The 24,750-nt window shown below is 44.3% G+C and overlaps 2 protein-coding genes across 5 annotated transcripts; one reads left to right on the forward strand and one right to left on the reverse strand.

Annotated features, from left to right (window-relative positions):
• Positions 1 to 1,451: 1,451 nt before the first annotated feature.
• Positions 1,452 to 24,520, reverse strand: ccdc142 (coiled-coil domain containing 142). 3 transcript variants are annotated; one of them, XM_041903576.2, is made up of 14 exons: positions 23,951 to 24,520; positions 23,357 to 23,490; positions 23,163 to 23,224; positions 22,996 to 23,050; positions 21,264 to 22,865; positions 21,096 to 21,182; positions 20,768 to 20,932; positions 19,929 to 20,092; positions 19,554 to 19,673; positions 19,308 to 19,422; positions 18,983 to 19,160; positions 18,546 to 18,757; positions 18,064 to 18,321; positions 1,452 to 1,620 (listed from the first exon to the last, which is right to left on the reverse strand). In XM_041903576.2, exons 2-13 carry the CDS (start codon positions 23,442 to 23,444, stop codon positions 18,071 to 18,073), a joined length of 3,099 nt encoding a protein of 1,032 aa, XP_041759510.1. In that variant the 5' UTR covers positions 23,445 to 23,490; positions 23,951 to 24,520; the 3' UTR covers positions 1,452 to 1,620; positions 18,064 to 18,070. The 3 variants fall into 3 exon arrangements, with proteins under 3 accessions (XP_041759510.1, XP_041759501.1, XP_041759491.1); XM_041903567.2 differs by lacking the exon at positions 1,452 to 1,620 and having other exon boundaries at positions 17,635 to 18,321; positions 24,206 to 24,520; XM_041903557.2 differs by lacking the exon at positions 1,452 to 1,620 and having other exon boundaries at positions 17,635 to 18,321.
• LOC121586707 (aldehyde dehydrogenase, dimeric NADP-preferring-like) lies at positions 11,738 to 17,543 on the forward strand. Of its 2 annotated transcripts, XM_045226331.1 has the most exons (10): positions 11,738 to 12,226; positions 13,751 to 13,942; positions 14,629 to 14,860; positions 15,234 to 15,319; positions 15,421 to 15,629; positions 15,736 to 15,853; positions 16,287 to 16,428; positions 16,641 to 16,807; positions 16,904 to 17,003; positions 17,127 to 17,543. In XM_045226331.1, the coding sequence occupies exons 2-10, from the start codon at positions 13,772 to 13,774 to the stop codon at positions 17,399 to 17,401; spliced, it is 1,500 nt and encodes a 499-aa protein (XP_045082266.1). In that variant the 5' UTR covers positions 11,738 to 12,226; positions 13,751 to 13,771; the 3' UTR covers positions 17,402 to 17,543. The 2 variants fall into 2 exon arrangements, with proteins under 2 accessions (XP_045082266.1, XP_041759569.1); XM_041903635.2 differs by lacking the exon at positions 11,738 to 12,226 and having other exon boundaries at positions 13,657 to 13,942.
• Positions 24,521 to 24,750: the final 230 nt, after the last annotated feature.

The raw sequence follows: 24,750 nt of genomic DNA on the forward strand, positions 1-24,750 counted from the left end.
AGAAATTATTTTTAATAAGAATGGCCACTCCAACACCTCTACCCTGTCTGTGAGCTCTGAACACATTTTAACCCTCAATATTAATATCAGAGTCCAGAATGTCCCCAGAGATCCACATTTTAGTCAACACCAGAATGTCCAGATTTGTCTGCATAGCCCAGATCTTGATGTAATCCAGTTTAGGAAGTAAGCTCCTAATGTTCAGATGCGTCAACCCAAGTCCTTTACGATTTTGTAAGTAATATGGAGCAAACAAGCTACGTTCAATAGGCAGCTGCAGGCCCTGTCTGCTGGTTGATATTGATATAGTTGGTGTGGCTGTAAGATTGCATAGAACTGCACCATTTGGTCTATCCCTATTAGTAATAGAGGAAAGAGTAGAAATTTGAATTACTTTTCCAAGGTTGGCACCATAGGGCCTGAGGCTGCAGCCAATGTTAATATGAGGAACTCTCAGAGTAACCAATGATGGAATGTTATAAACTGACTTACGTGGGCTTTGGTTGCTATCGTGCAACAGCCCAAGCCCTCTACGTGATTTGAAAACCGAGGGTGTATTCAAGTTTATGGAATTCACATTTGAACTAAAAGCACTGGGTGAGCAGACCACAGTGGGCTTATCTTTTGAGCTAACAATAGCAGATCTAAGAGTGGAGTTCAAACGAATGGGTACAAGATTACAACTGACAACACCCATGACAGTATAGACAACAGTACGAAAGGATGGGAGGTATCACCTGAGCGGGGCTTGGTCTGTCTCTGAGTCAATATCTTAACATGGCCTTGAAATATGAAGAGAGGGTACAGGCTCCTAGATGGTTTGGGTGGAGTCCATCATCTCTGTACAGAATCTTTTGTTTTCAAAAAGTGCCAAAATTGAGAATAAAGGTTATGCGAAGAGTGCCAGTAGTCTTTAAGCCAGATATGAAGTGCTAAGAGCCTGCTGAACCTTTCGCAGCCTCGACACAGCGACGGCACGGGACCAGAGATAATCGGCTGCTTTTCAGAGCCTTTCAGGGTGTTGATCAGCTCAATAAAATCCTGTTTCATTAGCTCTGATTTACCCTTTTTTACATAGTTTCTTCACACATGCACTACGACAGCAGCATAGTTCCTCACCACGGAACTATCAATGATGATGGCTCAAGGAAGGTGAGTGGCCATGGACGTCCGGCCTGTTCTGAGCCTCCTTGAGGACCGACGGGAGATGGGGGACGGAGGACCCACATCATTTTAGTCATTTAGCATACGCTCTTATCCAAAGCGACTTACAGTTAGTGAGTGCATACATTTTCATACTTTTTTTCATCATCAGTAGAAGCTCTCCGAGCGGGGTGGCTGGAGCATCAGACACCCTCAAGACACCCTCAGACACCCTCGAGACACCCTCGAGGCCTGATGTGAGAGGGAGCCTAGTGGACATCAAGAGAAACTGCACCACACACACACAATAACCTTCAAACAGATGCATGCTTTGCATACATTGCTATCTTTTTTATTAGACAATATTAGATATGTTCAAAGAGACATTCAAAAGTGCAGTACATTTGGAATGTAGAACACAAACGACTGGGAAGTTCTTCAAAAGCAGCTGTAGTGAGTCAAGCATCTTGAGGTTACCTGAAAGAGGTCAACGTATATATTAAATTAAACTAAATAACATCTTCGACACAGACACAAGTGACCTGCTATATTTGGTCAACAGGATTAACACAGACAGAACTTGGTCAAATAAACAGTGGGGAAATCTATCCGTGTGGTTTTAGACATTTGGACTGGAAGCTATAGAATATTTTATCTGTATGTGAATTAATAACCACAGCTGTACTAGGAGAAATATTTGTAAAAATGGGAGGAATTTTGAAAAACAAATTTGCTTTGATAATAGATTAGGGTCATCCGTGACTTTGCTACAAGTGATTTTAGCTCCTCAGGTCATGCAAGTAGGCTACAGTAGACTACAGTAGGCTACAGTAGGCTTCAGTAGGTTCCAGTAGATTACGGTAGGTTACAGTTGTTTACAGTAGATTACGGTAGGTTACGGTTTACAGTAGATTACGGTAGGTTACAGAAGGTTACAGTAGATTATGGTAGGTTACGGTAGGTTACAGTATATTACAGTAGGCTACAGTAGTCTACAGTATGATCCAGTAGGTTACAGTAGGCTTCAGTAGTTTACAGTAGATTACGGTAGGTTACGGGTTACAGTAGATTACGGTAGGTTACAGAAGGTTACAGAAGGTTACAGTAGATTACGGTAGGTTACAGTAGTTTACAGTAGGCTACAGTAGATTACAGTAGCCTACAGTATGATCCAGTAGGTTACAATAGGTTACAGTAGGCTTCAGTAGGCTACAGTAGGTTACAGTCGATTACGGTAGGATACAGTAGATTACGGTAGGTTACAGTAGATTACGGTAGGTTACAGAAGGTTACAGTAGATTACGGTAGGTTACAGTAGATTACAGTAGGCTACAGTAGGCTACGGTATGATCCAGTAGGCTACAGTAGATTACGGTAGTTTACGGGTTACAGTAGATTACGGTAGGTTACAGAAGGTTACAGTAGATTACGGTAGGTTACAGTAGTTTACAGTAGGCTACAGTAGATTACAGTGGGCTACAGTATGATCCAGTAGGTTACAGTAGGCTTCAGTAGGCTACAATAGGTTACAGTAGATTACGGTAGGTTACAGTAAATTACGGTAGGTTACAGTAGTTTACGGTAGGTTACAGTAGGCTTCAGTAGGCTACAGTAGATTACGGTAGGTTACAGTAGGTTACGGTAGGTTACAGAAGGTTACAGTAGGTTACAGTAGATTATGGTAGGTTACAGTAGGTTACAGTAGATTACGGTAGGCTACAGTAAGTTACAGTAGATTACGGTAGGTTACATTTTACATTTACATTTTAGTCATTTAGCAGACACTCTTATCCAGAGCGACTTACAGTTAGTGAGTGCAAACATTTTTTAAAAACTATTTCATACCCCCCGTGGGAATCGAACCCACAACCCTGGCGTTGCAAACGCCATGCTCTACCAACTGAGCTACATCCCTGCCAGCCATTCCCTCCCCTACCCTGGATGACGCTGGGCCAATTGTGCGCCGCCCCATGGGTCTCCCGGTCGCGGCCAGTTACGACAGAGCCTGGATTCAAACCAAAATCTCTAGTGGCACAGCTAGCACTGCAATGCAGTGCCTTAGACCACTGCGCCACTCGGGAGACTGAAGGTTACAGTAGGTTACAGTAGATTACGGTAGTTACAGTAGTTTAAAGTAGGTTACAGTAGATTACGGTAGGTTACAGTAGATTACGTAGGCTACAGTATGTTACAGAAGATTATGGTAGATTACGGTAGGTTACAGTAGATTACGGTAGGTTACAGAAGGTTACAGTAGATTACGGTAGGTTACAGAAGGTTAAAGTAGGTTACAGTAGGCTACATACGAGTGAGAAAGATCATAGGCCTATTTATGTTTTTTGAGTTCATATTTTTACATAAAATCCATTAAAAAAAAAATAAAAAAATTAATAAACAGGTTAACATTTTCACATGTAATTTTTTTATTTTTTTATTTCACCTTTATTTAACCAGGTAAGCCAGTTGAGAACAAGTTCTCATTTACAACTGCGACCTGGCCAAGATAAAGCAAAGCAGTGCGATAAAAACAACAACACAGAGTTACATATAATAATAATAATATAATAATAATATTCCATTTAGCAGACGCTTTTATCCAAAGCGACTTACAGTCATGTGTGCATACATTTTTGTGTATGGGTGGTCCCGGGGATCGAATACACTACCCTGGCGTTACAAGCGCCGTGCTCTACCAGCTGAGTTACAGTGGGGGAAAAAAGTATTTAGTCAGCCACCAATTGTGCAAGTTCTCCCACTTAAAAAGATGAGAGAGGCCTGTAATTTACATCATAGGTACACGTCAACAATGACAGACAAATTGAGAAAATAAATTCCAGAAAATCACATTGTAGGATTTTTAATGAATTTATATGCAAATTATGGTGGAAAATAAGTATTTGGTCACCTACAAACAAGCAAGATTTCTGGCTCTCACAGACCTGTAACTTCTTCTTTAAGAGGCTCCTCTGTCCTCCACTCGTTACCTGTATTAATGGCACCTGTTTGAACTTGTTATCAGTATAAAAGACACCTGTCCACAACCTCAAACAGTCACACTCCAAACTCCACTATGGTCAAGACCAAAGAGCTGTCAAAGGACACCAGAAACAAAATTGTAGACCTGCACCAGGCTGGGAAGACTGAATCTGCAATAGGTAAGCAGCTTGGTTTGAAGAAATCAACTGTGGGAGCAATTATTAGGAAATGGAAGACATACAAGACCACTGATAATCTCCCTCGATCTGGGGCTCCACGCAAGATCTCACCCCGTGGGGTCAAAATGATCACAAGAACGGTGAGCAAAAATCCCAGAACCACACGGGGGACCTAGTGAATGACCTGCAGAGAGCTGGGACCAAAGTAACAAAGCCTACCATCAGTAACACACTACGCCGCCAGGGAATCAAATCCTGCAGTGCCAGACGTGTCCCCCTGCTTAAGCCAGTACATGTCCAGGCCCGTCTGAAGTTTGCTAGAGTGCATTTGGATGATCCAGAAGAGGATTGGGAGAATGTCATATGGTCAGATGAAACCAAAATATAACTTTTTGGTAAAAACTCAACTCGTCGTGTTTGGAGGACAAAGAATGCAGAGTTGCATCCAAAGAACACCATACCTACTGTGAAGCATGGGGGTGGAAACATCATGCTTTGGGGCTGTTTTTCTGCAAAGGGACCAGGACGACTGATCCGTGTAAAGGAAAGAATGAATGGGGCCATGTATCGTGAGATTTTGAGTGAAAACCTCCTTCCATCAGCAAGGGCATTGAAGATGAAACGTGGCTGGGTCTTTCAGCATGACAATGATCCCAAACACACCGCCCGGGCAACGAAGGAGTGGCTTCGTAAGATGCATTTCAAGGTCCTGGAGTGGCCTAGCCAGTCTCCAGATCTCAACCCCATAGAAAATCTTTGGAGGGAGTTGAAAGTCTGTGTTGCCCAGCGACAGCCCCAAAACATCACTGCTCTAGAGGAGATCTGCATGGAGGAATGGGCCAAAATACCAGCAAGTGTGTGAAAACCTTGTGAAGACTTACAGAAAACGTTTGACCTGTGTCATTGCCAACAAAGGGTATATAACAAAGTATTGAGAAACTTGTGTTATTGACCAAATACTTATTTTCCACCATCATTTGCAAATAAATTCATTAAAAATCCTACAATGTGATTTTCTGGAGCTTTTTTTCTCATTATGTCTGTCATAGTTGACGTGTACCTATTATGAAAATTACAGGCCTCTCTCATCTTTTTAAGTGGGAGAACTTGCACAATTGGTGGCTGACTAAATAAATTTTTTCCCCACTGTACATATGGGGTAAACAAAACATAAAGTCAAAAATACAAAGAGAAAATATATATACAGTGTGTGCGAATGTAGTAAGTTATGGAGGTAAGGCAATAAATAGGCCATAGTGCAAAATAGTTACAATTTCTTATTAACACTGGAATGATAGATGTGCAAAAGATGATGTGCAAATAGAGATACTGGGGTGCAAATTAACAAAATAAATAACAATATAGGGATGAGGTAGTTGGGTGGGCTAATTTCAGAATGGCTGTGTACAGGTGCAGTGATCAGTAAGCTGCTCTGACAACTGACGCTTCAATTTAGTGAGGGAGATAAGAGTCTCCAGCTTCAGAGATTTTTGCAGTTCGTTCCAGTCATTGGCAGCAGAGAACTGGAAGGAATGGCGGCCATAGGAGGTGTTGGCTTTGGGGATGACCAGTGAGATATACCTGCTGGAGTGCAGACTACGAGTGGGTGTTACTATGGTGACCAATGAGCTAAGGTAAGACGGGGATTTGCATAGCAGTGATTTATAGATGACCTGGAGCCAGTGGGTTTGGCGACGAATATGTAGAGAGGGCCAGCCAACAAGAGCGTACAGGTCACAATGGTGGGTAGTATATGGGGCTTTGGTGACAAAACGGATGGCACTGTGATAGATAACATCCAATTTGCTGAGTAGAGTGTTGGAGGCTATTTTGTAAATTACATCGCCGAAGTCAAGGATCAGTAGGATAGTCAGTTTTACGAGGGCATGTTTGGCAGCATGAGTGAAGGAGGCTTTGTCGCGAAATAGGAAGCCGATTCTAGATCTAACTTTTGATTGGAGATGCTTAATGTGAGTCTGGAAGGAGGTTTACAGTCTAACCAGACACCTAGGTATTTGTAGTTGTCCACATACTCTAGGTCAGACCCGCCGAGAGTAGTGATTCTAGTCGGGTGGGCGGGTGCAAGCAGCGTTCGGTTGAAGAGCATGCATTTAGTTTTACTAGTGTTTAAGAGCAGTTGGAGGCTACGGAAGGAGTGTTGTATGGCGTTGAAGCTCGTTTGTAGGGTTTGTTAACACAGTGTCCAATGAAGGACCAGATGTATACAAAATGGTGTCGTCCACATAGAGGTGGATGTGAGCTTCACCAGCAGCAAGAGCAACATCATTGATATACACAGAGAATAGAGTCGGCACGAGAATTGAACCCTGTGGCACCCCCATAGAGACGGCCAGAGGTCCAGACAACAGGCCCTCTGATTTGACACATTGAACTCTATCTGAGAAGTAGTTGGTGAACCAGGCGAGGCAGTCATTAGAGAAACCAAGGCTATTTAGTCTGCCAATAAGAATGCGGTGGTTGACAGAGTCGAAAGCCTTGGCCAGGTCGATGAAGACGGCTGCGCAGTACTGTCTTTTATCGATCGCGGTTATAATATCGTTGAGGACCTTGAGCGTGGCTGAGGTGCACCCATGACCAGCTCGGAAACCGGATTGCATAGCGGAGAAGGTACGGTGGGATTCGAAATGGTCGGTGATCCGTTTGTTGACTTGGCTTTCAAATACTTTCGAAAGGCAGGGCAGGATGGATATGGGTCTGTAACAGTTTGGATCTAGAGTGTCACCCCCTTTGAAGAGGGGGTTGACCGCGGCAGCTTTCCAATCACTGGGGATCTCAGACGTTTACGAAAGAGAGGTTGAACAGGCTAGTAATAGGGGTTGCGACAATTTCGGGGGCTAGTTTTAGAAAGAAAGGGTCCAGATTGTCTAGCCCAGCTGATTTGTAGGGGTCCAGACTTTTCAGCTCTTTCAGAACATCAGCTGTCTGAATTTGTGTGAAGGAGAAGCGGGGGGGCATGGGCAAGTTGCAGCGGAGGGTGCAGAGCTGGTGGCCGGGGTAGTGGTAGCCAGGTGGAAAGCATGGCCAGTCGTAGCAAAATGCTTGTTGAAATTCTCGATTATTGTAGATTTATCGGTGGTGACAGTGTTTCCTAGCCTCAGTGCAGTGGGCAGTTGGGAGGAGGTGCTCTTATTTTCCATGGACTTTACAGTGTCCCAAAACTTTTTGGAGTTAGTGCTACAGGATGCAAATTTCTGTTTGAAAAAGCTAGCCTTTGCTTTCCTAACTGATTGTGTATATTGGTTCCTGACTTCCCTGAAAAGTTGCATATCGCGGGGGCTGTTCGATGCTAATGCAGTACGCCACAGGATGTTTTTGTGCTGGTCAAGGGCAGTCAAGTCTGAGGAGAACCAGGGGCTATATCTGTTCTTAGTTCTGAATTTTTTGAATGGGGCATGCTTATTTAAGATTGAGAGGAAAGCACTTTTAAAGAACAACCAGGCATCCTCTACTGACGGAATGAGGTCAATATCCATCCAGGGTACCCGGGCCAGGTCAATTAGAAAGGCCTGCTCGCTAAAGTGTTTTAGGGAGCGTTTGACAGTGATGAGGGGTGGTCGTTTGACCGCGGACCCATTACGGACGCAGGCAATAAGGCAGTGATCGCTGAGATCCTGGTTGAAGACAGCGGTGTATTTAGAGGGTAAATTTGTCAGGATGATATCTATGAGGGTGCCCATGTTTACAGATTTAGGGTTGTACCTGGTAGGTTCGTTGATAATTTGTGTGAGATTGAGGGCATCTAGTTTAGATTGTAGGTTGGCCGGGGTGTTAAGCATATCCCAGTTTAGGTCACCAAGCAGTACGAACTCTGAGGATAGATGGGGGCAATCAGTTCACATATGGTGTCCAGGGCACAGCTCAGGGCTGAGGGGGGTCTGTAGCAAGCGGCAACAGTGAGAGACTTATTTCTGGAAAGGTGGATTTATAGAAGTAGAAGCTCAAACTGTTTGGGCACAGACCTGGATAGTATGATATAGCTCTGCAGGCTATCTCTACAGTAGATTGCAACCCCACCCCCTTTGGCAGTTCTATCGAGACGGAAAATGTTGTAGTTGGGGATGGACATTTCTGAATTTTTGGTGGCCTTCCTAAGCCAGGATTCAGACGCTGCTAGGACATCAGGGTTGGTGGAGTGTGCTAACGCAGTGAATAACTCAAACTTAGGGAGGAGGCTTCGGATGTTAACGTGCAAGAAACCAATTATTTTACGGTTACAGAAGTCAACAAATGATAACGCCTGGGGAGTAGGAGTGATACTGGGGGCTACAGGGCCTGGGTTAACCTCTACATCACCAGAGGAACAGAGGAGGAGTAGAATAAGGATACAGCTAAAGGCTTTAAGTACTGGTGTTCTAGTGCGTTGGGTACAGAGAAAAAAAGGGGCAGGTTTCCGGGCGTTGTAGAATAGATTCAGGGCATTATGTACAGACAAGGATATGGAAGGATGTGAGTACAGTGGAGGTAAACCTAAGCATTGGGTAACGATGAAAGAGATAGCATCACTGGAGGCACCGATTGAGTCGGTCTACGCGTGTATGGGGGGTGGGACAAAGGAGCTATCTATGGCAGGTTGAGCTGGGCTGCGGGATCTACAGTGAAATAGTACAATAAGAAATAACCGAAACAGCAATAAGCAAGGCATATTGACATGGGAGAGAGGCATAAAGCAATCACAGGTGTTATTAGAGAGAGCTAAGACAACAGCTGGTAATGGCGACAAAGTTTGGGCTGAGGCTAAACATAAACAGGATGCGGTACCGTATAAAGGAACAGTCCAGCAGGCATCAGCTGTATAGCTGAGTTATCATAAGGTCCGGTGAACAGCAATAGGAGAGTTCGGAGGTAGTTCGGGGGCTGCTATAGCACTGGCGAGCAAGAGGCCACGGCTAGCGTGTGCTAGCGGGCCGGGGCTAGCAGATGGATCTTCGTGGTCGACGTTGTAACGGGAAACCTGTTGTAATCGCATCAGACGATTTCGTCGGCAGACCAGTCGTGTTGGATCGGCGGGGCTCCGTGTCAACACTAGGAGGTCCCGTCCGGTTGACAGAGAGGTAGATACCCGGGAGAAGGGCCTGGCTCGCGGCTAGCTCGAGGCTGAGTAGCCAACAACAACGTCCATTAAATGTAGCTATTTAGCTACGATGATCGGTGTTAAAGGTCCAGTGAATCAGTGATTCCGGCAGAAAAAACGATATGTTTTGGGTCAATAACGCGCTGTGCAGACAGTGCAGACTGGCCGATAATAGTCCAGGCTAGAGCTGGCTGGTAGGAAGTGCAGGCCACGGACAATGGTGAGAAACCGCTAGCAGTGGCTAATGGCAAGTAGCTAGTTAGCTGGCTACTCCCGTCCGGTAGACAGAGAGGTAGATAGCCGGGATATGGGCCTGGCTCAAGGCTAGCTCAAGGCTAACTGGTGCTTGCTTCAGGGGCAGTGGTGATTAGCCAAACAGCAACATCCAATTCGGTTGCGGCTAGCTAGTTGCGATCCTGTGTTAATGTCCAGTGATTCAGTTATTCCGGCAGAAAATCCGATGTTCTGGGTGAAAACCGCTAACGGTGGCTAATAGCAAGTAGCTAGTTAGCTGGCTAGCTGGTATCAACTGGAGATTCTAGATAAAAGGTAAGTCAATAATATAATCCGTTCCACATTGAGTGAGGCGGGTTGCAGGAAAGTATATTTTGTAGAAGGTTGAAAAGTGTGATAGGGAAATATGTACGAAAAATACAAAAAATACAAAAAACAGGCTATTTACAAAGACACACAACAAAGAACACGACCGCACTGCTATGCCATCTTGGATCAATTGTTGTGGGAAAAAACATAAAGTTGGTTTAAGATCTCTAGATCATTTAATTGAGACAAAAAAAAACATTTTTTCTGTAAACACCAGGTTTGGCTGATTGCACTTTTAAGACGGTCCTTTAGCCGCCTGTGCATAATATTACCCCATTGAAACCAACATAAAGTCCCTTTTTGAAAATGGAACAGAGAAAACAAAGGCTGTACCTTGCTCTCTAGCGTCATCTGATTCTAGATATATCAGCCTAATCATCCTAAGACCTTCCGTCGAAGAGGTATTGACTAGCAAACTCCAAATATCAAACTGAAAAAAAATGTACTGTGGTATGTTGGACTAGGACACCAAGTAATAAAGATTGCTTCCTTCCCCCTCCCCTGGTTAATAAGAATCTGCAGAAGTGATAAGACTTCACGGAAGCAGGAATGGACTATATGGAATTTTCTGTCAATGAATCAGAACGAAATGTACTGTCAGCAAATATGTAACAGAATGAGTTGGAGCTCCCAAAAATGGCTTAAGGCAGCCAGTCTCTTCTCACAGCTGCTTTGAAGAGTACAGACAGTCTAGCTCAGAGTTTCTCAACCTCTGGTCCGTGCACCAGCACTGGTTCCTGGGATGATGCTGGGATTGTCCAGCAAAGGCCAGATTATTATAGTGGTACTGATTCCCCCACTGGCACATGCTAATGATTAGAGAGCTAAGGTTAGTGATTAAACTAATAGGCTACCTCTGATATCTCAAGTGATAAAAAGAACTGGCAATTGTCCATGGTGCCACCCAAAGTCACGTCAGCGGGGTAGGTATCAGGAAGACGCTTCCGTAGAAGCTTCAAGTTATTATACACTAGAACTTAGTCCTTCTTTTTATAGCTTTTACATATTCGTAGTAAAGTCCAACCACCTAGCATGTTCAGCTCATACAGTACAAGGTGTGTTGATATTGTGCAATTAAGGTTTTCAAGAGTAAAATAAAATAAATTAACATTTAAATAAACAATGTATCTTCACATAAGTCTTGGATATGAACGAATGACTGTTGAAAATTGAAATGTCTTTAATTTCATTTTTAAACAAGATCCCCATGTTTAGTCCTGTGAAAATGTCATATGGTGCAACCACTCTAATTTGCTATTTTTTATTATTTTCTGTAAATGTCTCACAAAATACTGCATATTTGTATATGATAATATATAGACTATTTCAGATGAATACACATTGAGAAATGCAAATTAATTATATCTTGCAAGCAGACAAATTGTGGTTCTCACTTGGTAAAACAGATTTTTGTGAAACTGTCTAAAGAAGTTCCTGTAAAAAAAAAAGTCTACACCAAAAAATACATTGATAAATCATTTTGTCCTGTCTAAGTGTGATCATTGTGTTATGTTTGCGGAGAAAAATACACAATATTACTGTAACTGAAAGCACTTGGGGAAGCATAATATAATTTACACCATGTTATCTGAAATAGTATGACTCAAGGTTTAAAGGGGGAATCTAGGATTCTAACAACAACAAAGCAACCTCCCCCGCTGCCGCCACTTTTTCTGGTCAACACCTATGGGCTGCATCTGGAACAATTTAACCATTCTCAACGGACGCAATGACTCACCATCCATGATATCAAAATGATATATTTTTTTGTATCAACCCCAGATTGCCTCTTTAATTCCAGGAGGCAGGCTTTGAAAGCTATTGAAGTCATGAAGCAGATACATCTTTTTTTTTAAAGGGCAATTGTCCATGGTGCCACCCACAGTCACGTCAGTGAGGTAGGTATGAGGAAGACTATTTCGTAGAAACTTCAGGTTAATATAAACTAGAACTAGGTCATTATTTTTATATGACCCTGGGTAGCCTATATAACAACTTCCTCTCAATAGATATGCAGCAACCCTTGCAGTACTCATCGAACAGTGAGTAGATTTGTTGAGATGGAAAGGTCTCTGTTTTAGGAATTATTATCCAATATCTCCTGTGATTATTTTACAAATTGTTCAAGTTTGGGATTATTTATTTTGTACAGACCATCTCTATATTTATGGTTGTTGATGACAACACAACAGGCAACGTTATGTTTTGTGTAGGCTACTGCTTTCATTCACATGTAAGTATTGCACTTTACCCTATTTTGTGCTCAATTTTAAATCCTCTGCCTATCAGAAAAATTACATTATTATGATGTTGAAATGCACTTTCAATAAAGTTGGATTTAATTAGTTGGCCAGGCATATCACAGTAAATACAGTGCGGGAAAAAAGTATTTGATCCCCTGCTGATTTTATACGTTTGCCCACTGACAAAGAAATGATCAGTCTATAATTTTAATGGTAGGTTTATTTGAACAGTGAGAGACAGAATAACAACAAAAAAATTGCATTTTAATGAGGGAAATAAGTATTTGACCCCGTCTCAATCACAAAGATTTCAGGCTCCCAGGTGTCTTTTATACAGGTTACGAGCTGAGATTAGGAGCACACTCTTAAAGGGAGTGCTCCTAATCTCAGTTTGTTACCTGTATAAAAGACACCTGTCCACAGAAGCAATCAATCAATCAGATTCCAAACCCTCCACCATGGCCAAGACCAAAGAGCTCTCCAAGGATGTCAGGGACAATATTGTAGACCTACACAAGGCTGGAATGGGCTACAAGACCATCGCGATTATTCGCAAATGGAAGAAACACAAAATAACTGAAGATCTGCAAAGAGGAGTGGGACAAAATCCCTCCTGAGATGTGTGCAAACCTGGTGGACAACTACAAGAAACATCTGACCTCTGTGATTGCCAACAAGGGTTTTGCCACCAAGTACTAAGTCATGTTTTGCAGAGAGGTCAAATACTTTGTAGTATTTACTGTGTAGTTCCCCTAAGGAAAAGCACCTTTAGTAAATCCGCTTTTTCTGTGAGAGCTTCCCATGTCTGGAATACACTGCCATCAGACACACATAACTGCACCACATATCACACTTTCACAAAATGCTTGAAGACATGGCTAAAGGTCAATCAGATTTGTGAACATGGTCCCTAGCTGTGTGTTGCCGCTTTCCATGTCTGTTGTCTGTAACTTGTGAGGTGTGGAAACACTTTGTTGCTTTTATGAATTTTGTCTTGCTGCTTTTTGTTCTATGTTGCTCGGTCTGTATGCTACGTCTTGTTTGTCCTATGTTGCTATGTCTGTATGCTATGTCTTGTTCTATGTTGTTATTGTCTATATTGTAATTGTTTTTAATAACCTGCCCAGGGACTGCGGTTGAAAATTAGCCGGCTGGCTAAAACCGGCACTTTTACTGAAACGTTGATTAATGTGCACTGTCCCTGTAAAAATAAACTCAAACTCAAACTTATTTCCCTCATTAAAATGCAAATCAATTTATAACGTTTTTGACATGAGTTTTTCTGGATTTTTTTGTTGTTATTCTGTCTCTCACTGTTCAAATAAACCTACCATTAAAATTATAGACTGATCATGTCTTTGTCAGTGGGCAAACGTACAAAATCAGCAGGGGGTCAAATACTTTTTTCCCTCACTGTATTGTATATTTTAGTACATTTTCAAACCAAAAGGATTAGGTCTACTGCTGTAGGTGTGCATATTTTAGCATCTTTCTCACTGTGATTATGGTTGTAGGCTACAGGTGTCTGTCTGTGAATGATAGACCTACACATGGAGAAGCAGACTGTGGACTTTGCCAGGGACGCTTTTCTCACAGGGAGGTCCCAACCCCTGAAGTTCAGAGTTCAACAGTTAAAGTCCCTTCAGAGGCTGATCACAGAAAGACAAGGAGAGATTGCCATAGCGCTCAAGCAGGACCTCAACAGGGTGAGAGTTTGGAAGTCATTGAAAATATTGTGAATTATTTGATAAATAGACATACACTGAGTGTCCAAAACAATAAGAACACCTTCCTAATATTGAGTTGCACCCCCACCCATGGGTTACTACCATAACCCATTCAAAGGCACTTAAATATTTTGTCTCACCCATCACCCTCTGAATGGCACACATACACAACCCATTTATCAATTGTCTCAAGGCTTAAAGATCCTTCTTTAACCTGTCTACTCCCCTTCATATACACTGATTGAAGTGGATTTAACAAGTGACATCAATAAGGGATCATAGCTTTCACCTGGATTCACCTGGTCAGTCTATGTCATGTAAAGGTTCTTAATGTTTTGTACACTCAGTGTACAAATGTATCAACAAAGGGCATATACATATAAACCAATCTTTTTAGACGTAATAAAGCCTTCGGAAATCGTAATGCATTTATAAAGACCTACATAGAAGTAACAAAGTGAATGTCTTTGAGTTTTCATAACTTTGAGGGAGAAAAGAGGGAGATACCCCTTAACCATATTTGTAGTCAAGTCCAACCGCCTACTTCCTTTTAATTTCTAATCCAGCATGTTCAGGTCATACAGTACCGAGTGTGTTGATAAGTAACCAATGACGATCCTTATAACCTCAATACAGCCAGACATCACTGACCTGTGGTTTTACAGAGTCAGTTTGACACAGCCCTGTCTGAGCTGATTGGCCTGGAGAATGAGATCAGCCTGGCGGTGGGGAAGCTGTCTCAGTGGGCTGCCCCTCGCACTGTGGAGAAGAACATCATGACCTTAACAGACCAGGTGTACATCCAGCTTCAACCCCTGGGAGTGGTGCTCATCATTGGGGCATGGAACTACCCCTGGGCCCTCACTCTGCAGCCCCTGATCGGGGCCATCGCAGCTGGTATATACCCCAGGCCCTAGTTGAATTACATTTCTTCCAATGTTGCCTACTACAAGGGGAGCAGAGGGGTATACTACAAAGCAGGATCAATGAGTTCGCCACCTAACTTTGATAAACAACCAGAAATAACCACTTCTTTTCTGGTTCATTAATAAAGCTAAACTTAGAGATGTGTTTTTGGTTGTTGAGTCAACTAGAACATGTCCATTTCAAGCTTGTCTTTAAAAAATAAAAGGTTATATACCAATATTTAGTCAAGTTAGCTGGCTAACTCATTGATCCTGTGCTATACCCCTCAGGAAGGAATGGATGCATATTTAGTTTAACTTTCTCTCAGCAACCCTCTCACACGCTGTTCATTCTTCCTCTACAGGGAATGCAGCAGTGGTGAAACCCTCTGAGTTGAGTGAGCACTCGGCCAGTCTCCTCAAAGCACTGCTGCCTCAATATCTGGACACGGTCTTACATTTTGCTACCCTTGTATCAGTCATTTTAAAAAGCCTAAATTTGTGGTTTGGGGGTAAACTATCACTTTAACGTTGGGTTCTTTTCCCTGTCAGGAGTTATATCCTGTGGTGACAGGTGGAGTTCCAGAGACCCAGGAGTTGCTGAGGCAGCGTTTCGACCACGTCTTCTACACTGGGAACAGCACAGTGGGGAAATTGGTGATGGAGGCCGCGGCCAAACACCTGACCCCTGTCACCCTGGAGCTGGGGGGCAAGAGCCCCTGTTACATCGACAAGGACTGTGACCTCATCGTGGCCTGCCGGTAACAGCTATTTGCTATTTCGCACCGTTGCTCAGCAAACCGTTTTATCCAAAGTCACATGGCTCATATAGACATGTATTGATTCGTCATTTGTTTGTTTTTCTAGCCGAATCACATGGGGAAAGTTTTTCAACGTTGGACAGACGTGCATCGCCCCTGACTACATCCTGTGTGACCCCAGCATTCAGAACAAAGTGGTGGAGGGCATCCGGAATACACTACAGGTCTGTTCCAGATCTGTCTTCACCCAGCATAGTAGTATATTACCATGGACAATATATCAGGGTTCTATATCTGTCTATAACACTGTGGGTATGGTTTTAGACAGCATCTAATCATCATTTTAGACAGCATCTAATCCTCGTTTTAGACAGCATCTAATCCTCGTTTTAGACAGCATCTAATCCTTGTTTTAGACAGCATCTAATCCTTGTTTCAGACAGCATCTAATCCTTGTTTCAGACAGCATCTAATCCTCGTTTTAGACAGCATCTAATCCTTGTTTTAGACAGCATCTAATCCTTGTTTTAGACAGCATCTAATCCTTGTTTCAGACAGCATCTAATCCTCGTTTTAGACAGCATCTAATCCTTGTTTTAGACAGCATCTAATCCTCGTTTTAGACAGCATCTAATCCTTGTCTTTTGTTAATCCCAGGAGTTCTACGGCCCGGACCCCAAATCTTCCCCAGACTACGGTCGCATCATCAACCTGCGCCACTTCAGTCGACTGATGGGTCTGCTGGAGGGGTGCAGTGTGGCACTAGGGGGGGAGAGTGACCCATCACAGTGTTATATTGGTAGGGAGAATCCTTATGGGGGAGATGGTTGGCTGGACTCAAGCCAAGCTTCTTTATTCATGCAATGGGTATGCAAATCCATATTGAATCAATTCTGGGTTGAACTTCTTCTGGCAGTGCTGTGATGTGCCGATGTAACTGACTGTACCATCCCTGTGACCTTCCTGTATGTCTATCAATAACAATGACCTTCCCACTATCTGCTCCTCCAGCTCCCACAGTGGTAACGGACGTGTCTCCTCACACCAGACTTATGCAGGAGGAGATCTTCGGCCCTCTGTTGCCCATAGTGACCGTTAGTGACGTGGGTGATGCAATTCGCTTCATCAATGGGAAAGAGAAGCCCTTAGCGTTGTATGTTTTTTCCTCTGACAAGAAGGTAAGCTATTACCGTTGAAACAATTGGACTCAATATTAGGAGAGTGTGGAGGATCGTGCAGTTTATAGTATTGTTCTTTCTCTTTTTGCCAATGAGGTGATAAAGCGAATGATTGCAGAGACCAGCAGCGGCGGGGTGGTAGTCAATGATGTCATAATGCACTACGTGCTTAACTCCCTTCCTTTTGGCGGCGTAGGTAAGACCCATAACAAACAAGTATTTTAATAGTTTTGGCCAGCGCATTAGTGAATTTTCCTAGTCTAATATCCTATCTTATAATGACCTCACTTGCTGCTCTCTGAACTCTGACCCCCTACAGGTCAAAGTGGAATGGGCAGGTACCACGGGAAACACACCTTCGACCAGCTCAGCCACCACCGGGCGTGCCTGATCAAGTCCTTGGGCATGGAATGCATTAACATGGCCAGGTACCCACCCCAGGACAGCTCACGGGCACGCAGGGCCAGACTAGCCATGAGGAGCTCACTGTGTGACCTATCCAAGGCCACCTTCGTGTGGGCAGTCTTGGCCACCATCTTAGCCTGTGGTCTCCTTGTCGCCCTGATTGTAATTCTAGTCATGGGTGCCAGTTAGAACAGCTTCTCACTACTTCAGCTTATCAATTGTAAACTTTTTTGCATCAAATGCACTTCTTGAAGTTCCTGTATTGTAATGTATCATCTTAAATGTATTATGTCAATAATGATGTCATCTCAGTTTGAGATCGTTTGCTATCTATAGATCAACCATGATCATGTCTTTTGACCTGATGTTCCATTTTCTGCAGTTAAAAATGTAAACAAAACAAACCCCTCAGGAGCCAGAGGTGATAAACAAATCTTTACTTTCCATTACTTCATCAGCATGGATACACAAGAATATGTTCAGGTATATGCACATGCCATGGATACACACAATATTTGGAATTTTGTTTTGAAAAGAAACGAAAAGTTATTGCTTTGTACCTTTTGCAGCTAATAATAAAATAAATAACTTCATCATCAATACTAGTCTATTGATATGGCTTTGATTTGTTCAGATGAAGTCATAGGAAATGTAACGTCCAAATGTTCCTAGTAACTTCATAACCTTGTAAACTAACCTCCAACCATCCATTATTTTGCTTATTATATATTAATTCAAAGAGCAAAATGGTGGCTGCCAGATGAGCAGCCTTGTAGGACAGCCTTTAGGCCAAGAGGTTGTTCATTTCAAGTGTCTTGTCTGGAGGAGGAATGAGGTTCTGGATGGAATACCTGAGGGTTAGGGCTCTGACCTGGTCAGGCACTGCAGCCCAGGGAGCTTCCAGCGGTTTCCATTTTGGATGCGCAGATCCAACCACTCCTGCTGTGCCACGGCCAGGTAGGACTCCTGCGTGGTGGAGGCCAGCAGTTCAGGGGTCATAGAGCCCTCTGCCTGGGCCAGGGCCTGTTGACATGCAGACTGGAGATCCATGCTCTCAAAGTTATTCAGACTGCTTGACGATTGGTCCACCATATTGGCACTACTTGGACCTGAGGGGTAGAAATCACGATTGTCAACAGGAGAAACAGGCCAAATACAAGTGTTGTGGTATGTCTGACCTGCCTGTGTCTGACCTGCCTGTGTGGCTTACTTTTTAATCATGTTGTATTCCACAATGGTTACGGGCCTTACCTTAGAGTTAGTTTACTATAGTGGGATTCAACTAAACGTCATGTTATCAATGGTCAAGGCACTCCCCCTGGTGGGCACTTACAGCAGCGTCTGAAGGGCTCCCAGCCTCGCGACGGTATGTAGGGCTTGGCCATGGGCTGCTGCAGCAGGCACAGGATGGCGTTGTCCACCTGGTGGAAGACCCGGAGGGACAGCAGCCTCTGGTGGATCTCCTCTGACAGGCTGTACTCCTCCGAGCGTATCAGGTCCCGGATCAGGTCAAAGTCTTGCTTCAGCTGTAGAGCCCCCTGGATACTGCAGAGAGAGAGAGAAACAGAAGAGTTGGTGAGTGGGTGTGTCTATCACTCCCCTTACTAGTGCCATGTTAGGAGATAACAGTAATGATCATCAGTAGAATCACAGAAATAGAATCACTAGTATGGGTCTCCCCAGTCAGAAGTTCTATGCCCGTTCTAGTAATTGTATTTGTATGGTATTCAGCACTGTTGTATTTGCTCATCTAAAATACTGTACACAAACCTGAACTTGATCTTCTGCTTGAGGATGTGCTCCATCCAGGCCTCCATGAAGGCTGTCATAGCCTCTGTCAGGGCAGGGATCCGGGCCTCCTCAGGCAGGGGCTGCACCCCCTCCAGTACCTGTCCTATTACACTCAGCGCTGCAGTAGCAGCGTAATCACTAGGGCTGCTGGGGAACTCTGCAGATACAATAAGATCTAGGTTAAAAACAAGCATCAATTACATTGGCTCCATACACAAAGTGCAACAGAAAAAACCTCAAATAGTGGACGTGTTTCTCATGTTTAGAATATAGGGTATTTCAGTTCCATCAGTCTGTCATTTACCTGTTTTATAGTTCACTCTCCAGTGCTTTGCTGAGGGCATGGTCTGCAAAAAGATCTCCTCAGACATCCTCTTACAGTCCATGGAGAAGATTCTGAGCACCAGTTCAGAGAATATCTTCAACAATGCAGACATAATAGAATGAACTGAGTTTATTTGAGTAATAAACTCAAATCGGTTATAAGAGATGACTGGTGGAAAATTGGTCTAGAAATTGACAGGAGATCAACAATTATATTGTCCCTCACCTGTAGATCTGTAACTCCCTGAGTAAGCTGTGCAGCCAGCAGCTTGAGGAGATGATGATTTTCATTCCCACTTAGGGCCTCCACATGCTGCAGTAGCCTCGCCACTGATGCTCTCAGCACCTTAAAGCACAGAACACACTTATGTAGTTGCATCACTAAATGTCAACAAAGGATTTGTCACTGAAGACAAGAAAGATGGAGACCACCTGAAGCAAGGCCTACATACATTCAATAGGGAAATAGAAGAGGGTGTGTCCCAAACGACACCCTATTCCCTATATAGTGCACTGCTTTTGACCAGAGCTCTAGTCCAAAGTAGTGCACTATATAGGGAATAGGGGGCCATTTGGGACGCATTTCAGAGTGAATCCTCACCTTGAGGTCTCCTAGGGTGACGAGCAGGAACTTGTTGAGGGACCAGGAGGAGAGGAACTGGTAGGCCTTTCTCATGACCCAGAAGGTAGAGGATCGGACGGATGCCACCGCTCTGCTCAGCGATCCCAGATGAAGGGACCTCATAGTCCGAGCATTACGGTCACCTGATGAAGGATAAAAAGCAAGATTACTACCGTGTGGCCTGGTATAATGTTTAAGAGGTAGAGAAAGAGAATGACCTAGGGATATTTGGAGGTGATTTCCAGATGAATAAGCAGTTTCAATTATATGGATATGGTGGTTACCTTGGACCAGGTGGGCTGATATAGGGGTTACATTGGACCAGGTGGGCTGATATAGGGGTTACCTTGGACCAGGTGGGCTGATATAGGGGTTTACCTTGGACCAGGTGGGCTGATATAGGGGTTTACCTTGGACCAAGTGGGCTGATATAGGGGTTTACCTTGGACCAAGTGGGCTGATATAGGGGTTTACCTTGGACCAAGTGGGCTGATATAGGGGTTACCTTGGACCAGGTGGGCTGATATAGGGGTTACCTTGGACCAGGTGGGCTGATATAGGGGTTACCTTGGACCAGGTGGGCTGATATAGGGGTTTACCTTGGACCAGGTGGGCTGATATGGTGTTTACCTTGGACCAGGTGGTCTGATATAGGGGTTTACCTTGGACCAGGTGGGCTGATATGGGGTTTACCTTGGACCAGGTGGGCTGATATAGGGGTTACCTTGGACCAGGTGGGCTGATATGGGGTTTACCTTGGACCAGGTGGGCTGATATAGGGGTTTACCTTGGACCAAGTGGGCTGATATAGGGGTTACCTTGGACCAGGTGGGCTGAAGTTTGAAGACACTGCAGCACTGTGAGGAGTGGAGGGGACAGCTGCAGGAGTCTCTCCATGGTACACGTCATCACCATGCAGTTCTCACGCTCAGCTCCTGGAAGGCATTTATCCTTCAGTCCTGAGCCCAGTGATGCACACATCACTGCAAGAGAGAAAGACACACACACACAAGGATTAGAGGCAACACCTTAACAGAAACCAAAAACATTATGTTGTTATATTCCTATAACTACTTGATGCAGCTGGTTGTCAAATCATGGTACAAATTACACTGTATTAAGGATGTTTTAAACACAGAAACTGACCCTCATCCCAGTGCCTAAAGGCAGTGTTGGACAGGAGCTGTTTGCTGAAGTCATCAACCACTCCTCGACACTCCTCAGGGACGAGCTCTGCAAGGCATTCAATATTTATTTATTGAAATAGTGACACAGTCACACATCAACCGATTAAAAACAGGCAGCATTTGTTACCTCCTCTACAGCCATGGTTGAGCCACATCACAAGCTGGAAAATCATCTGGTCGTTCCACTGGTTAACACTGCCCAGACGGTCTCTCTGTGGTGGCTGGTGGAAGCGCTGGATGATGGCTTTGCCAAACTCCCTCCACAGCGTTGTCCTGTAATGACCAAAGAGCTCCACACAGGCCACAGACTGGACTGACTTGGGTCTCTTCATCTGCTGCCTGGCCTCATCTGTGGGTGAGGACTCTCCCTCACAGCACCTGGGAGAGTGTTCTGGGGTGTTGGTCCGCTCTGGCCTGGGTCTGTTGGGGATATGTGGAGCCAGCAGGTCTGTGGAGGATACAAGGGCCTGGAAAAGAATCTCTAGAGACTTTCTGTCCTGACGGATGAAGGCTGTAAAGGGGAGATCAGAGGACCAGGGACAGGGCTTTCCCATCCTGGGTTCATCTGAGGTGGGCCCTGGGAGGTTCTCCAGTGTGGGCCCATCAGGACTGGGCTCTGAGGGGTGTAGAGGGGGAAGCAGCGGGAAAAACAGTTCTAATTGCTCCCACGTAGGGGCTAGAGCTCCAGTGTGCAGGGCCTGGGAGTGGAGGAAGCTCTGTTGGGAAGCCCATTGGTACAGCTGCTCTGCCGCGATCTGCCCCCTGTGCTCCGCCAGTATCCTCATCAGTTCAACCACTGGGAACGGTGCAGGAAGGCTACCCCTCCGGGTGGGCTGCCTCCTAGACAGCCCAGGCCAGTCAGACAGCTGCAGGGTCTGAGTTCTCCACCGCGAGCCTCTATGATAGACTCTCTGCTCCTCCAATACCTGATTAAAGACCTCGGCCCCAGCCAGCAGGTCCTCTAAGGCATCTCTAGGCACCCTGGCCAGCTGAGCTGAGGCCAGAGCGGAGAGGGCTGTGTAGATACAACGTTCCATCAGAACCAGGGCCTGCAGTCCCAGCACTCTCAGTGTCCGCCGCATGACAGCAAGGGTCTCTGTCCTCTGGAACAGAACAGTTCTCAGCCAGATGTCAGACCGGGCTTTGGCACATAGAGCATCCCAATGGCTCACGTGGATACGTAGTTCCTGGCACAGGCCTCCCATCCCAAAGCTCCAGGCAGAGTTTGGTCGCTCCAGGATACGACTCCTGTCCATCAACAAACCTAGCTCCCGCTCCAGCAGGCTAGTCAGTTTTTCAATGTACACAGTGGTGACTCTGGTGCGCCGGGCATACTCATGGAGGAAGAGGAGCTGAGCCCGCTGTTCCAGTAAGTGCTGCAGCTGCCCATAGTGCTGGCTGAGGGTAGCAGCTGGAGGGTGGTGGTAGAAACTGCCCTCTGTAGAGAGGCCCCTGACACAGCTCTGCAGCTGGCCTGTCCGTGGCCCCCGCAACACTTGGCACTGTGGACTTAGATCCAGCATGCCCTGGTCTAGCCGCTGCAGCCTGCTAGACGACTGAGAGGTGAGGTTCTGGCACGCTACAAAGGTATCCCGGTTCTCAAATTCCCAGATATCATCATCACTCTTCTGCCTCAGTAGCCACCTCAGGCTGGGGTTGAAGCGAGTCCTCAGCAGGGCCTCCGCCTTCTGCAGAGACTTGGTGAAGGGGCAGCTCTGGGACCAGGAAGCTGAAGATGACAGGAGTACAGTGTTACTGTAATGCCACACAAACATCATGGTCCTCTTATTAATTTATTTTTAATTACATAGCTCTGGTGTTAACTATCAAAACAGTAACAAAGAAAGCATTGCCCATACCATCAAGCTTGTCCTTTGAAAGAAAGTCATAATCTGACAAAGCATTTCGTCTCTTCTGAAATAAGATGGTTCAGATAATGGTCAATAATAAAATAGAATAACTTTTATTTTATTATATTGACTTAAGCATACCACAAAATATTTCATTGAGAATATTAGTCACTTACCTGTTCATCTTCAGAAGTCAAGGGTTCTGGGTTCTCGTTCACAGGGGATGTCTCTGTTTTATCTGGAAGATGAAGAAGAGTTGGATCAAACCACGCAACAGTGTGCCTATTCTGAAACGGAACACATAGTAACAATAAACTATGTATTCACAATCACAATGTCAGTGTAGACATTAGGGAACAGAGAAGGTTACCTCCTGCCTTGTCCAAACCTCCCTGCCCCTCTATTTCCTGAGCGGTCCCATTCTGGGTCTCCTGGTGGGTGCATAAAATCTGAGCCATATCAAACACCAGGACCCAGCATTCTTTCCCAAAATGGCTCACATTGCTGTTGGAAATAAAATTATGAATAAAATGCCCTCATAGTCAGAATAAATGAACACATTTCCAGGAAACAGCACTGAGCTTTACTCAAGGTAACATGACATGATCACCCTCTTTACACTTTGTTTTCAGGTCACGTCTAGCTCTTAAACTTTAGAGATGAGGTCAGGCTCGCCTGTGTTTTTCTGATACTATTCATTGACAAGCTGTCGCCACCAAATATACACAAAGTCCCCCTTCAACAGTGGACTATCGTATAGCAAGCCACCCTTCACATAATTAGTACAGGTGTCTATTTGAAAACGGTTTCACATTTGCTTGTTGTCATTGCCAAACTCTCTAGTGAGATTCCTAGCTACTCTCTCACACAGTGACATACACCCTAACCTGGTAGCTAACGTTAGCCATCTGAAAATTATAGGCTACTTTGCCATGATAAAACGGTAATAACACGTTAACGTTACCTGTGAAATCAGTATCCAACGTAAAGGCCCACAAAAGATAACCCCATTCAGCTGGCTCGTAAATAAGTCTATGCTTCCTCTTCTTGACACCTAGCATTGGCAAGTTCATTTGGCAACATTACTCTTTTTACTCCTCCCGACGACTCGAGGCTGCTAGCTAATATTGTCATCTAGTTAGCAAGCGATGGCCAAATTGAAGAAATTAGCATATATTGTTGCTAGCTACCGTTAAAGGTAATTAACAAAGATTTGTACCTGAATACTTCCGTGTTTCACATGAACACTTGCTGTGAAGATTACAGCAGTCAACTGTTAGTAATTTATTAGCCAACCCTATTTTGAGTTTTAATCCTAGTTGTCACGAAAGTATCGGGCACGGTCCACGAATAGCATTGCTAGTTCAACGCTAGCTAACCATCATGAGATACAAACAGCCAATGAAAAGAGCGCGTTCCTTGTTGTTATGGTTAATACGGGGAGGAGCTATGGCGCTCGTCCACATAGATCCATTGCTCATCCATGCTTCTGACCTACACAACTTTTCACTAACAGGCCGTCAATCAATCACAGCTACCAATTATAAACACATTTTTCTCATATTTTAAGAAATACATGCAGAAATGTACTAAACGTTTCCCACGGGGGGCCAGTATGAAAAAAAAAAAAAAATGCACTCACTAACTGTAAGTGGCTCTGGATAAGAGTGTCTGCTAAATGACAAAAATGTAAATGTAATAAAAAAAAACATCATACATTTCTCAGCTACAGCCATGCAGAAAGCTGAGAAAGCATATCCAGAA

This window comes from Coregonus clupeaformis, chromosome 2, assembly GCF_020615455.1.
Source record: "Coregonus clupeaformis isolate EN_2021a chromosome 2, ASM2061545v1, whole genome shotgun sequence".
Lineage (NCBI taxonomy): Eukaryota > Metazoa > Chordata > Actinopteri > Salmoniformes > Salmonidae > Coregonus > Coregonus clupeaformis.

Bases quoted from the DNA above. Each gene is read 5' to 3' on its own strand.
- LOC121586707 (XM_045226331.1), top strand. From the start codon at position 13,772: ATGATAGACCTACACATGGAGAAGCAGACTGTGGACTTTGCCAGGGAC. The intron at 13,943-14,628 runs GTGAGAGTTTGG...GTGGTTTTACAG, and splicing joins TCAAGCAGGACCTCAACAGG to AGTCAGTTTGACACAGCCCT. The intron at 15,630-15,735 runs GTAACAGCTATT...TTGTTTTTCTAG, and splicing joins GACCTCATCGTGGCCTGCCG to CCGAATCACATGGGGAAAGT.
- ccdc142 (XM_041903576.2), bottom strand. From the start codon at position 23,444: ATGGCTCAGATTTTATGCACCCACCAGGAGACCCAGAATGGGACCGCT. The intron at 20,933-21,095 runs GTCAGTTTCTGT...TCTCTCTTGCAG, and splicing joins CTTTAGGCACTGGGATGAGG to TGATGTGTGCATCACTGGGC. The intron at 19,161-19,307 runs GTAAATGACAGA...TTGTATCTGCAG, and splicing joins GAGAGTGAACTATAAAACAG to AGTTCCCCAGCAGCCCTAGT.